The sequence below is a fragment of the Tupaia chinensis genome, unplaced genomic scaffold (assembly GCF_000334495.1).
Source record: "Tupaia chinensis unplaced genomic scaffold, TupChi_1.0 Scaffold000426_1, whole genome shotgun sequence".
NCBI classification, from domain to species: Eukaryota; Metazoa; Chordata; class Mammalia; order Scandentia; family Tupaiidae; genus Tupaia; species Tupaia belangeri.
Window position 1 is genome coordinate 2,430,833 of NW_006159931.1, and position 14,401 is coordinate 2,445,233.

At 43.4% G+C, this 14,401-nt stretch overlaps 1 protein-coding gene across 1 annotated transcript in view; it reads right to left on the reverse strand.

The window, feature by feature from the left end:
* SEPSECS (Sep (O-phosphoserine) tRNA:Sec (selenocysteine) tRNA synthase) overlaps positions 1–6,421 on the reverse strand; it is a 29,555-nt gene extending 23,134 nt beyond the window's left edge. The window contains exons 1-5 of the mRNA XM_027774377.1: positions 6,338–6,421; positions 5,597–5,751; positions 3,069–3,187; positions 2,313–2,471; positions 1,366–1,519 (exon numbers count right to left, since the gene is read on the reverse strand). Of these exons, the coding sequence (XP_027630178.1) occupies positions 1,366–1,519; positions 2,313–2,471; positions 3,069–3,187; positions 5,597–5,685 (521 nt within the window). The 5' untranslated portion in view covers positions 5,686–5,751; positions 6,338–6,421. The remainder of the gene's footprint in view (positions 1–1,365; positions 1,520–2,312; positions 2,472–3,068; positions 3,188–5,596; positions 5,752–6,337) is intronic.
* Between the last annotated feature and the right edge of the window lie 7,980 nt (positions 6,422–14,401).

Consider the following 14,401-nt stretch of genomic DNA (forward strand, 5'->3'; position numbering starts at 1 on the left):
TTTAAGCCACCGGGTCTGGGACTCGAACCGTGGCTGACTACATGGGAGTCCAGCAACATAGCCATCACGCTAACTGCTGGTCTTGCAACAACAGCCTCCTTTTAAAAACATTTCCTTTACGTAAATTTCCCGCACAATACTCAGTCCAATTAGTCAATGAATACAAAGAAAACATATAGTATACCAAAATTAAGACTATAAAAAGAATTAAGCTTGATGTTAAAAAAAATGTGGTTTTTAAATTTAATAACATGGGGCTGGCAGATGGTTGAGGCGCTGGATGCCCATGTGGCCAACCACAGTTCGAGTCCTGGACCTGGCAGCTTGCTGTCTTACTATCTCTTTCTCTCTCTCTCCCTGGCCAAATTTTTAAAATAACAATAATAATCAATAATAAATAAAATTCAATAAACAAGTCTGTAAATAAGTAAATAAATTTAATAACATGAGAAATAGGAACATATTACTAACTGCATTACCGTCTCCCTGAAATGGCACTTAGGAGAAACATGCATTTATGCAACACAGGCCATGGTGACGCAAGAGAGCACTGCAAGGCTGGCTGTGTCGCTGGACTCTCATGTAGTCGACCGCAGTTCGAGTCCCGGACCCGGTGGCTTAAACTCACGTCAGGCACATGCGCATGCGTGCCCAAGATTCCGAGAGGAGAATGGAGGAGAAGGGATTGTGGTGTGGCCATTCCCCCTGGGGAGTGATCTCTCGCTTTCTGTCTCTTTGTCTCTCTCCGACTTTCTGGTGAGTGCACACATCCTATTGCAAAAACCTCTCAAAAGAAAAACACTTTTTAACTATATTTTTTTTCTTTCTGCCTCTATTTTATTAAATACTTGCTTTAGTCTCAGAATGCAGAGTCTCTGTGTGCATCTAAATGCACTGCTAAGTTAACATTTTTAATATTCGAAGGCAAGCGAAAAAAATTTCAATTTACAATCTGTTAATATTGATAGTTCTTATGACTGAAAACGTAAGACCAAAGAAGTAGATAGAGCAGTGAAAATGAGTAAATCCAACATTTAGCTTAGAAAAGAGACCTCCATTAAATGAGAGAAAAAGATACTAAACAGGCAGAAATAAGACGAAGAAGAAGAAAACGGAGACAGCGTGCCTCTACTCAGGTGATGGAGGGACCTCACCTCGTCCCAGGCTTGTTGAACACCCTGAGTATGAAATGCTCATTTTCTCAAGCCACTGTGCTCTTCCTCCACAAGGTCCGTCTATTCTTTTTGGACACCCATTTGCTTATTTACTACCAAATGTCGTGTAAGCCTGTTTGAGAGTCAGTATACGACGTTTTACTTAGAAGACAGATGGGCGCCCGAAGGACGATGCCCCTAAGTCAGTTACCTATCGGGGACCCTTGGAGCAAAGCAGGACGTCGTCGAATGCACACACAGGACGCAGTCCGGCCCCAGCTCCTGGATCTTCGCCTCCACCGCGTCCAGGTCTGTGCGCAGCTCATCACCTTCCAAAACGTTCTCTATCACCACCGGCTCAAAACCTAGCCAAGGCAACCCAGATCGAAAGGTCAGTGTGAGCTGCAAGAGCAGAGGTCCCGGATGTAATCCCAGTCTATGCGAAATATCTTTTCTGGTCAATGAGCCTTTCTCTAATAATAAAGACCCAATAAAGGCCTCAATCAAAAGCAGGTCAGTAAATGTGACTAGCCAATCAGGATCACAAATCTATTTCACACTTTGATAAAAAGAAAGAAAAAATCTGAAAAGGAAAGCACATGTTAAATGAATATCTAAGAAGCAGAAACAGAAACTGATGACAATGAGAATCACTTAATCTAGTCCAATTTTAGTCCACAGAAAAGTCTGCTCGTTTTGGGGTGATATTTCAGTTTTATTTTCAAATATATTTTATTTCAGAACACAAATAATAATGTAATTCAAGTACTGAAATAAATCACAGCCATCATTTAAAATGAACACCTCTGTGGCCTGAGGATCAATGACCCATCTCCTAGCTTACAAGGGCCTTCCAAAATTTAAATATGATTCTTTTCACGTTTTCTATTGAGATAGTACACTCAGCTAGCATATAATCAAAAGTACCTCCCACGAATAATAATTACACAATCTTTATGGTAAACATTTAGGTATCCATAAACTTAAAACTCGAAGTGCGCAAACAGGTACACTTATCTTGATGTTATACACATTTTAGCACAAATGAAAAAAGGAACAGGGAAGAGATCTAGTTGACTTTTCATCTATCTATCTCCATATCATTGGAATCTTCCAACTGTGACCTTCAAAGCATTCTACACGAAACTCTTCTTTTACCTGCAGTGACCATGGACTTAAAGCAGGACTTCTGGTCTATTCGTGGCCATATGATATACTTTGCCTTTGGCCTCTTGTGGCGTAACGTTAAGAAACACAGGGTTAGACTCATGCCAGTCGCCATAGGAACCACGAAGCAGTTGGCCACCGTACGGACACCTGCAAATCAGAGGAGGCAGCAGAAGAGAAATGAGCTGTCCCGTGAGAGCACCAGCGCCCTTCCTGAAGAAATAATGCATTTCTTCCCACGAACAGTAAGAGTGGTCCAGAGCTGCTTCTCCTTCACGCATCCGCAGGAAGCTCACTGCAAAACTCATCCTCCAAGCCTTGGTCTCTGCTTGCTAAAAGGCTTTTTTATGCATGTCTTTTCAGAAACCACTTGTATTCTTTTTGGAAAGAGGCAGTAATAAAAAGAAATTAGGGGGACCAGAAGTTGGTGTAATGGCTACATCGCTGGACTCCCATGTAGTAGACCACTGTTCGAGTCCCAGACCCAGTGGCTTAAACTCATGCTGGGCGCGTGTGCGTGTGCACCCAGGATCCCAAGAGGAGAATGGAGGAGCAGGGATTGTGGCGTGGCCATCCCCCCTGGGGGGGGATTTCTTGCTTTTTTGTCTCTCTGTCTCTCTGTCTTTCTGGTGAGTGCACGTGCCCTATAGCAAAAACCTCTCCAAAAAAAAAAAAAAGGAAAGAAATTAAGCAGAAGGGTGTGTGTGTCTGGGCAGCTAGAGCTACTGTGACTAATTCAGTACATACCAGCCAGCTTTAGGATGTCCAGGACCAAAGAATTGGTAATTTTATTCAGAAGGCTGGAGCCCGCAGCCTTTGGTTGCACGGCAGAAATATCCCCCGACCGTCCAATTCCATGGATGAACCTAAGCAACACACGGGCCAACGATGGGACGAGTCAATTCCGCGTTCTAAGTACCTGATGTACAAGTATACAAATACAGTAACACCTGCCCCCAAAAATGCCAGAGCAAACACTTCGCTGTTGTGGACATATTTCATAAACTATTAATCATGTGGAAATAGCCCATTTAAGTTGAACAAGTCCATCAGTTTTGCTGTGGTGGCCAGTCTCTAAAGATGGACACTGATTTTTCTTTTCCTTGTACCCACATGCCACTTCCAAAGCAGGACTCAGAGTCTAATTTCTCTGCACTTGAATCTGGGCTGGCCCTTGTGACTTCCTGGCCAGGAAGAATCTAGCAGAAGTGACTGCCTGGGACTTTCGAGATAGTTCATAAAAAAACTTTAAAGCTTCTACCAGGCTTCCCGAAGGGCTTGCTCTTCAGGTGCCCTTTCTTACAATCCAGGTGCACTGCTGGGAGGAATGTAAGCCAAAGTGAGCTCCCAGCATCTGAGTAAGTCCTCTTAAATAAAGTGCCCTTCTGAACCTTCAGATGACTAAACCCTTGGCCAATGTCTGGCTGCAACTGCACAAAAGACCCAAAGCAATACTCACCCTGCTGAGCCTGGTTAACCCACAGAACTAGAACATAATGATAAGTGATTGTTTCAAGGGGCCAGCAGGTAGCATGGGTCGTTAAGGCACTGGATTCCCACATGGCCAACCACAGTTCGAGTTCCAGATGTGGCAGTTTGTCCCTCTCCTTCTCTCTCTCTCTCTCTGGTCAAATTAAAAATAGTAATAATAATGATAAATAAAATTAAATAATTTTTAAAAAAATAATTCTTTCAATTGGCTACATTTTAGGGTGATCTGTTATGGAAGAACACATAACTTGAATATATGCACCATTTCACTTCCTTTTCACCTAATCACAGCAGGGAGGTGAGTTCCAGCGAGGATCTGATCTAATTTTAAAATAAATATATGTTGTACCTTAAAAACAGGTGTCAAGGGGCCAGTAGGTGGCATGGTGGTTGAGGCACTGGACTCCCACATGGCTAACCACGGTTCGAGTCTCAGAATCGGTGCCTTGAAACCCACACTGGGTGCGTGTACGCGCATGCTCAGAATCCCGAGAGGAGAATGGAGAAGAGATTACAGCATGGCCACCTCCCCACTCCCCACCACCGGGGACTGATTTCTCACTTCCCCTCTCTGTCTCTCCAGCGAGCACACGCACCCTATAATAAAACTCCTTCAAAAAAAGGAAAAGAAAAATCTAGTGGAAAATTCACTCAATTTAAACTAGATGATATACATTATTTAAACCTACCTCTGAATAGTCTCTAAGTTAAAAATCTTTTTGATTGAATAATTCGTAATCTATAGCCACATACATGAGAAATGTCACGCCATGGATTATCACAGAACACAAGCACTGCATTTTCTTACCGGTGAAATCTTATGTACAAAGCAAGTGTCACGTAGACTATCAACCCTGTCATCGGCCTACTGTTAGCCCTGAAATTTTCATCCACGCTCTGTATTTGTTATGATTAGCTTCGACTATTATGGTTTCATATCAGTAAGATTCTACTATACCAGGAAATGTTATATGATTTAAAATCTTGAAAGGCAAGAGTTATTTTTAAAAGAGTTTACATATTTCTCAGTAAGGTTGGAGGACGGAGAAATAAATTACCATATTTAGAAACATTGTTAATAAAATAGTTACACGATGTAACGGAAACCTTTCTAAAATAGTGCAAAAGAAAACAAGTGACTTAGTCTAACATACTTTTCTGATATATATATATATATATCAACAAAGAAAAGTATTTATAAAATGAATGGGATTTGGGGCCAGCCAGGTGGCATGGTGGTTAAGTTGGCTGGATCCCGCATGGCCAACTGCATGGGTCAAGTCCTGGACCTGGTGGCTTAAAAATATGCAGGGTGCATTTACCAGGTCTGGGACTCAAACCATAGTTGACTATGCAAGAATCCAGTGACGTACCTGTTATGCCATCTGCCGGTCCCAGGTTAGACATTCTCTTCTTTTGAGATTTTACTATAGGGTGTGTGCGCTTGCCAGAAAGACAGAAAGTGAGAAATTAACCTCCCCAGGGGGAGGGAAGGATGGATAGCCATGCCACAATCCCTTCTCCTCCTGGGATTTTAGGCACACACATGTGCCCGGACTGAGTTTCAAGCCTGGGTCTGGGATTGGAACCCAGGTCGATCAGCTGCGTGCAAGTCCAGCCACGTAATCGTTAAGCCACCTGCTAGTCCCCCAGGCTAGACATTCTTAACACAATGTATGGTGTGCATTGTTAACCATCCAGAACAGAGCTAGGAATCTACCCTGTATTTAAGTCACCTGCTCGGGTAAAACTTTAAAAATAAATACATAAATAAGCAAGCATACCTGTAATGACGACGGGCAACTAAGGAAGAGGCCACTCTGCCTTCTCTTTCTCCCACACCACAATTGCCCAAGAAGTTATTGCTATCCATGATGGCGAGTTCATGTAAAAAGAGCTCAAGTGTACTTTCGTCCCAACCATCCTCTGGACACTTGCCCTTTAAATAAGTAAACAGAGTTAATTAACTACAGCTTATCGTTTTATTTAAGAAAACCACGGTTCTCTAGAGCCCTGCATCCGTGAATTAAAACTTGTTCATGTGTAAATTGTGCCATGGCCCTTGCTTTTTAACATTCAGATATAAAGCCAGCACTAGGAAGAAATCTGGAATCGGCAAAACGTTAGTGTCACATGGGACAAGGATTTCCAGGAAATGATGATAATAAAGGCGTACGAACTTTCATCAGATTTTTATATTTCAGCAAGTAACTGAAGATCAAAACAACTAGGGATTGTCAAACTTAAGAGAAATCAAAATGCGGGAACCCCTGCAGGGACGAGGTCTCGCTCGAGCTTTGCAAACATCGCGTGTCGCTGGAGCTCGTGGGGGCGGCCAGAGCCACAGGTGCAAACGTGGCCCTTTCTGCACACGCCTATGTGAAGCCACTGAGACGCTGCCTAGGAAATGCGGGTCTCAAACGCCCGACCCCCGCGGCCCCAAGGACGCCCCCGGGGTTCCGCGGGCTGGGCGTGCGGGCTCGGGCGACGGCGGCCGCGGACGGGCAGGGGCCGGCAGTCGGTACCTTCTCCAGCAGCAGCCGGATGAGGTGCTCGTGCGAGCGGCGAGCCTCACAGCCCTGCCGCACGTACGCCGGCGCCACCAGCCGCCCCCCCCCCCCCCAGCCCCATGGCCGTGGCAAGCCCGGCGGCGACACGGGTAACGGCCTCCACGCGCGGGGTGCACGAGCGACCAGAATGCAACTGGCCGCCTGGACGGTACGGCACGGCCTAAGGACAAAAAAAAAAAAAAAAAAAAAAGAAAGAAAAAAAAAATCTATAACCATGCTTCTCTCTTGCACATGCGCAAACCGCCATACGTGCCGCTGGAGGTGGCACTGGCGTCTTTGCGCATGCGCCTATTCCGCCGGTTTCCGGCAGGAGGAGGGGCGGTAACGGGCCGGCCCCGCCCCGCGGCCTGTGATTGGTCCAGCTGACCCTGCTCCGACCCGCGGAGACTTCGATCCCTGCGTGGACTTTGCACGGGTGCCGGTGCGTGGGCAGGTCTGGAGAAGGAAAGCCAGGTGTTCCCTAGCCTGCAGGATGGTCGAGATCTGCGCAGAGGCTGTGCTGCAGCCTTCCTCTGTGTTTATCAAGAGTCCAGAACTTTCCATCATTACTTTCCTGCATTTCAACACGTAGTACCACCTGATACCCTCACAGGGCATGATAGTGCCCCAGTCCTTTTCTTTTCAGAATATGTAGCCATAACTCTGGTTACTTACCTCCTGACAGACATTGCTTTTATACACACACACACACACAGCAGTGAAGGGGAACTCTTAGAGGCAGGGCATTGGTTTTGGTTATGGTACCCTCCTCCTCAAGCACCCAAAACTGCGCCCAGAATATGGGAGGGGGGCTTGCCCTCGGTTTCCTGGCACCCTTCACCCTGGGTGAGCCTACATGATGCCTCATATCGCTCCTAACCTGTGATGTGCTTCAGTCCACTTGCACGGGTCCACACTTGGTTTCAAGAGCTGATTGTTAAAGGTTCAGTATCCTGGTCCTTTGGGCTCTATCTAGAGTCTTACACTTTGTGCAATCCCTCTTCATATTATCACCATGTTGAGTCAGCATACATAGAAACCACATTAAATATGAATGAGCAAAATATTCCTATAATGATGATCGGACTAAATTTAAAAAGAAAGAAAACAACTGCCAGAGGGTTGTACACTCACCAGAGAGACAGAGAGGGAAAGGGAGAAAGCAGCTCCATATGGGGTATGATCCTGCCCCTCCACTTCTCCCTCCTTTGGAGATTTTCGGCATGCAGGCTTGGCATGTTTTTCAAACCGGTAGGACCAGGTCTTGAACTGCAGAGTCAGCTATGTGGGATCCAGCTGCCTTGATCACCATGCCACCTGCTAGTCCCCAACCCCAGACTAAACTATTATTTTTTGAGACCCCAGGTCGGCCAGAACACTCTCAGTGTGTCTGTGTCCTTGTGATCCCGGCTGCCTGGAAGACTGGGCAGGGGAGGACTGTAGCACAGAACCATCTCACAGGTTTCTCTCTCTCTCTTTCACTCCCTCTCAGAAAGTAAATAAACCTTTTTTAAAAAAAGTGAAAAAGAAATCACACACTAACAAAAATAGCTGACATAAGGTGTTAATTTTAACAAAGTAGACTTAAAGACAAATGATATTACTGAATATGAAGAATACTTCATAATGGTAAAAGGTTTGATTCACTAGGAAGGTACAGTAATTCTAAATATGTATACACTTGACAACATAGTTTCAAAATACATAAAGCACAAATTGAAAGATTAAAAGGAAAAATAGACCAATCTACAGTAATGATGGGATATTATAAAATATCTTTTAGAACCTGATAGAACAACTTAACAGAAAAAAATTATAAAACGTATAGAAACATGTTTAACAAAGTTGATGTACATTTATAGAACGCTGTACCCAACAACTGTAGAGCACACAGCCCTTTTAAACTCCAATGAAATATTTACCAGAATTTAGTATATGCCGGGTCATAAAACAAGTCACAAATTTCTGGGGTTTGTTTTGTTTTGTTTAGAGGTTTTTGCCTTAGGGCACATGCACTTGCTAGAGAGAGAAACAGACACAGTGAGAGGGAAAGTGAAAAATCACCCCCCAGGAAGATGGCCATGTTGCAATCCCTTCTTCTCCATTCTCCTTCTGCGAATTTGGGTACACAGGGACACACATCTGGCATGATTTTCAAGTTACCGGGTCTAGGACTTGAACCACGGTCAGCCATGCGGGAATCCAACAATGTAACCACTCTACCACTTAAGTCACAAATTTTCTAAGCAGTGAGTACATCCTCTGACATAATGCAATTAAGCTAGAAATCAATAACAAGATCAAGTCTTTTGAGAAACAATATTCTCTGCCCTCATGTCCTAATTATCTCCCCAAGCCCACCTACTGATATCCTCTTATCCACATGCTCCAGTAACCCTGCAAGATAGGTACTGTTCTCTTCACCCCATTACAGCTGAAGAAGTCAAGCTTCAACAACCAGACGAGATCACACCATTGGTCAGGGGAAACAGAACTGGAGCCAGGCCAACCATCTCTAGACACTATGCTCTTAACCACTCCCAGATACTGTCAGAGACAAGAGGCATCTCATGGTCTATGCTTTAGGTGGGTAAATATGTAGCTACAGGGTTCTGTCTACTAGGATATGGATTGAATAATGAGATAGCCAGAGGGAAGAAAAGAGATGTTGCCAAAAGATCTATTATTAAATTGCAATCCTTCATGGGCAAGAAAGCACCCCCTGCCATACTGGTGCCAGGATTCCTTGCTGCTGCATCCCAATGGCATCAGAAAGAACAGAAGGCACCAAAGACTCCACCCTACTGCTGCTCACCTCTCATCTACCAGCAAATCTCGCCATGCCTTGCCCACCTCCCTTCTCTGCACCTCCCCAATACCTACACCAGGCCTTGGTCAGCTTGCCTTGGACAATGGCAGTGGGCTCTGCACTTCCACTCTGCTCATCATCCTCTTATCCCAATCCAGTCTCTACCCAGTCACAAGAATTACTCTTAAGTAAATATCACAGCCTCCCCTGTGTGGAACCCTTCAACGGTTCCCCACTACACTGAGCATGCACTCTCAACTCATTTTGATCAAAAGGCCCTGCAAGTTCTCATCCTCTTGACATCAAGCATCATCTTTCTTCTGACCGGTGGGCTCCCACCCCACTGGCCTCCTTGTAGATTTTCTTGACCCACCCAGGACCTTCCCATGCTGTGTCTGCTATCCTAAATGTTCACCCCTCCTCTTAGACTTTTCCTTCAGTGTAAATGTCACTTCCTCTGAGAAGACTTCCCTGACCACTATTTAAGTAGGAATTTCATTTTGAAGAAATGCCATATATAATCACTTTGAAGCTCTTGTTATATCTGGATTGGAATTTTCTGGAAGATGGGAACCCTGAATATTTATTCACTTACTCTTTTAAGCACTTAGAGCCCAGGCCAGCAGGTGGTGTGGTGCTAGGCTTCCACATGGCTGACTGCAGTTTGAGTCTTGGACCTGAATGCTTGATTTCTCACTTTCCCTCTGTCTCTCTTTTTCTGTCTCTCTGGTGAGTGCACATGTCCTGTAGCAAATTTTTTAAAAAAAAGTAATAAATAATATTGAAAAAAAATTAAAAAGAAACACTTCATGCTTGGAACATTCATTTTATCTACATCTTTAATGACTAAGTAAGAACAAGTCCCAAGAACTGTTTATCATTTGGTGGTTGCTGAAGAAACCCAGTTGTGGGAAGAGGAGAGAGCATAGGGACCAGCCGTGAACAGGTGACCCTTATATTTTGAGGGTATTTTGCATTGAAGAGATGTTTTCCAATGGCAGATGCAAATAAATAATGGCCACGCTACTTTACCATTCCATTCACAAGTGCTTTAAAATGTTTGGGACAGGGGAAATGACAAATCTCTTAAGAGGCATGCAGGATTTGGCTGTCACCAACCTCATTAATGAGGCCCCTTAAGCAATTTGAAGCCAAATAACTTCCATACCAAAGCCAAACTTCAAAGAGCCGTTGGAAGACGGGGGAGAGAGGGAGTAGTAGCATCAGTAAGTAGGTTGCTGACAGAAGTCTCCTGAGATTAGGAAAAGAACGTAGCAATTACGTTTTGCTGAGACTAAGAGAATTCAGAAAGCATGGTCTTGCCTTCATCTTCTCATTTCTGATGGAGAGAAATGAAATAAAATTCGATGTGGTTGTAACACAGGGTCCTTTACTACTTTTCCCTGGCATGAAGAAAGCAATTCTCTGTCCAGAGGGAAGTGAGGGAGCTGGAGAAAGCTTACTCAGAGCAGTAGAGTGGTGGAGACAGCTACATTCCCCATCAAAGCAGAAGCCAGAGAAAGGTTGCAGGAGCCTTCTCGGGAGCAGGTGAACAGGCCTGGAGCCTGGAGTTGCTGACACTTGAAACAGAGAGAGGGCAAGATGCAGAGGTCTTTGGCTTCAAGTGCTGGTGAGTGGTGGGGTGTTGATAATGACTATGGGTGGAAGTGGATAACTGCTGGTGGGCCATGTTGCCCTTAGAATCAGGCAGAAGGAGTGCAGAGCCTGACAAAAACAAAAACAAAATTGGAAGGAGATGTTTAAAAGTGAAGACATGATAAAATCAGTGATTTGGTGATTTATACGTTTTAGAAAGTTCTTGACTTTAGCCTGCTTTAAATTCATTCCAAAGTCAGACTTGGCTACTTGTAATATTTTGGACATTTCCTCTGTTACCTAGTTTTATATGGTGAGTAATGGTTATAATAATAAATACATACATGCAATATGAAACTTGTTGAGACAAGTGTCTATCAAATAATTGGTGAATTTGTATTATACCTAAACTTGCTTGTGTGTAAAATAGTTGAATCTGAATTTTTAGCACGCAGATACTTTCACTTACAAAGCTCTCATTTGTTTGTTTTTGTTTTTTTAACGTATTTTTGATTTACTGGAAAACATAATAGTTATGATAGTCATGCTTAACACTTCCATTAAGTCTAGAGAGAGGAGCCAGTGGGTGACATAGTGGTTACAACACTGAACTCCTACATGGCTAACTATGATTTGGCTCCCAGACCTGGCAGCTTGAAGCTCAGGGTGGGCACATGTGCATGCGTGCCCAAAATCCCAAAAGGAGAATGGAGGAGAAGGGATTTCAGTGTGGCATGGGGGGTGATATCTCACTCTCTGTCTCTCTGTTTTTCTGGCAAGCACATGTGCCCTATAATAAAAATCTCTCTTAAAAAAAATAGTTTAGAGATGAAATGGATAGGGGTGTCACAGAGGTAGGCAAAATTTAACAGTTCAAATCATTGTTAGCCCTCCTGAGAAACTAGTTGGGAAATACGCAGCATGTAATTCTGGAATAAGGTAGTTTCCTTCTGTTATAATGATCCTCATTTAGTTCATGCATTCAAAACACTACTGTTGTTTTTTATCACTTAAAAAATGCTCAAAGTACATTCTTGCTCAACAAACTGATGAAACTACAAGTGTTGCATTCCAAAGTGTGCAGTTTGTGTATGTCTTTGTCAATGAGGTGTGTTTTCTGCAAGCAACATATAAAGGGTTCCTGTGTTTTTAATCCATTGAGTCAGTCTGTGCCTTTTAGTTGGAGAATTTAATCCATTGACATAGAATGTTATTACATGTGATCTTGGCCCTGTCATTTTCTTATTCTCTCTCTCTTTTATAATAGTTTTGTGGTCTCTTCTATTCTTCTACCTTTAGTTTTCCTGGTTTAGTATTCTCTTAAGTATTAATATTTTCTGAAGAGCTGGACTAGTTTTGGTGAATTCTTTCAGCATTTGTTTACCTGGGAATGATTCTATTTATCCTTCTCACTTGAAGGATTATTTTGCCAGGTAGAGTACCCTTGGCTGAAACTGGTTTTCTTTCAGAATTTCAGAATTTTAAATATGTCTTCCCTTTCTTTCCTTGCCTACACTGTTTCAGTGGAGAAATCTGATGTTGGTCTAATGGGGTAACCTTTGTAAACCAGCTGTTTCTCTCTTGCCATTTCTAGAATATTGCCTTTTTCCTGTGATTTTTACCAATCTGGTTATGATATGCTTTGGAAAGGATTTTCTTATATTAAATCTATTTGATGTCCTTTGTATTTCCTGGATTTAAGTGTCTGTATACCTCTCTAAATTTGGAAGGTTTTCAGCTACTATAGCACGAAATACTTCTATGCCTTTACAGGTCTCTTTGCCTTCTGGAATACCTATTATGCTATTACTGCTGGGGATGGGAGTTTGTTGGAAAATAATTCCTCTAAATCTCACTGTCTTCAGGTGTTTTGTTTCTGTACATACAACCCTTCCTGCCCCACTGTAGGCTGGGTGGGGATGGGGGGTGGGGCTTTGGTGATCAGCTCAAGCTGGGCAGCCTTTGCGTCTTTGTTGCTCTTTCTATCTCTAGGACTGCAAGAACTGACTGTCCTTGAAGGCCAGAGGGGCTCCTCCTCCTCTTCTCCAGGTGGGAGGTCTTGGGTGATCAGCCCAGGCTGGGCGACTTTGCTTCCCTGTTGTTCCTGGATGGGTGAGGAGTGGGGCAGAGTCAGCACAGGTGGGCAGCATCTCCTACTTTATATTTCTAGGATCTGTCCTTCCCATTATGATTATTTTTTTTGTTCTTTTTAAACCTCTTTAGATCTTCAACATCCCTTCCTTCTCACTGATGGTCTACCATAACTTTAGTAAAAATGAACAAACAAAAAAATGAAAAAAGTGGTTTAGCAATGCTCTTTGATGATAACTGATGATTGGTATGATTGTCATATAAAGTATAATAATGCCAATCACAATGTATGGTTTTTAAAATTGAAACTAGAATTTAGGTTCACAGTTAATGACAAGAAAGAAGATATTTAAAAGAACATTACCAAAAAATGAAAGCTTATCAGAAGAACATTTTCTTTTTCAAACTGTATTATCAAGAAACTAAGAATTGTGTGTTTTCTTGGGAACTTTCAGTAGACCCCAATAAGTAAGACAGCTTTCCCTATGCAGATTTTGAGCCAACTAAGAAATAAGACCAAGGAGGTAGCTGGACTATGGTGCAGTGGTACTGCAATACTCCAAGGCTGACTCACACAAGGAGGTTCTGGGCATATATCTGCAGACCTCTCTGACATGCTAGGTGCACTAGTGTATGATCTGGGCCTGGCTGAAGGAGTGGACTACAGTGTGAAGACTTGTCAGGGGTGCTGTTTTCCTTTCTCTTTCTCTCTCTCTCTTTTATTCATGGAAGAGAAAAAGACAATTTAAAAAAAAAAAAAAGGAAAGAAAGAAAAAAAGAAAAGAAATAAGACAAAGCATAAGGAAGACCAAGGCCAAGATAGCATTTTTATTAGTGATAAATTGTAAGTCAGAGGCACTGCCAAATGTGTTTCCTACCCGGTGTCCAGAGTTATCTGGACCTATCCATGATTGGTGATGATTACTGCTGGTGCAGGGCAGTCTCACCCCTTTCCACTGCAGGGCAGCTGCTTTCCCCAAAGACAGAGAGGAACATAGGCCTCGATGTGGGAAGTAACAGGAGTGAGCAAAGGGCTGGAGAGAGCCTCTACATGAAAGGAAACACCAGGAATGGAGAAGGATGGGCAGATGCGGTCATCATAATTGCCGACAAGTTTCTTTTTTCTTTCCGAGTTTTTACCACAGGGCATGTACACTTGCCAGAGAGAGACAAAGAGAGAGGGAAAGTGAGAAATCATTCTCCTGGGAGTCTGGCCATGCTGCAATCCCCTCTCCTCCATTATCCTCTCAGGATTTTAGGCACACATCCATACATGCACACATGCCTGGTATGCATTTGCAACTTGTTGGGTCCAGTTCTCGACTGTGCTGTCGGCCATGTGCAAAACAGCTCCTTAACTACCACTGCCACTTCCGGCCCTCTTTTTCTTTAATGCCAAAGGGCATGTGTATGTGAATGAGAGAGAGCGAGAAAGCACTCCCCAATGGGGCCTAGTCACACCATAATCCTTTCTCCTCCGATTCTCTGTTCTGTCAGGATCCTGGGCACATGCACCAAACCCAGCAAGGCCAGTTCTCTAATCT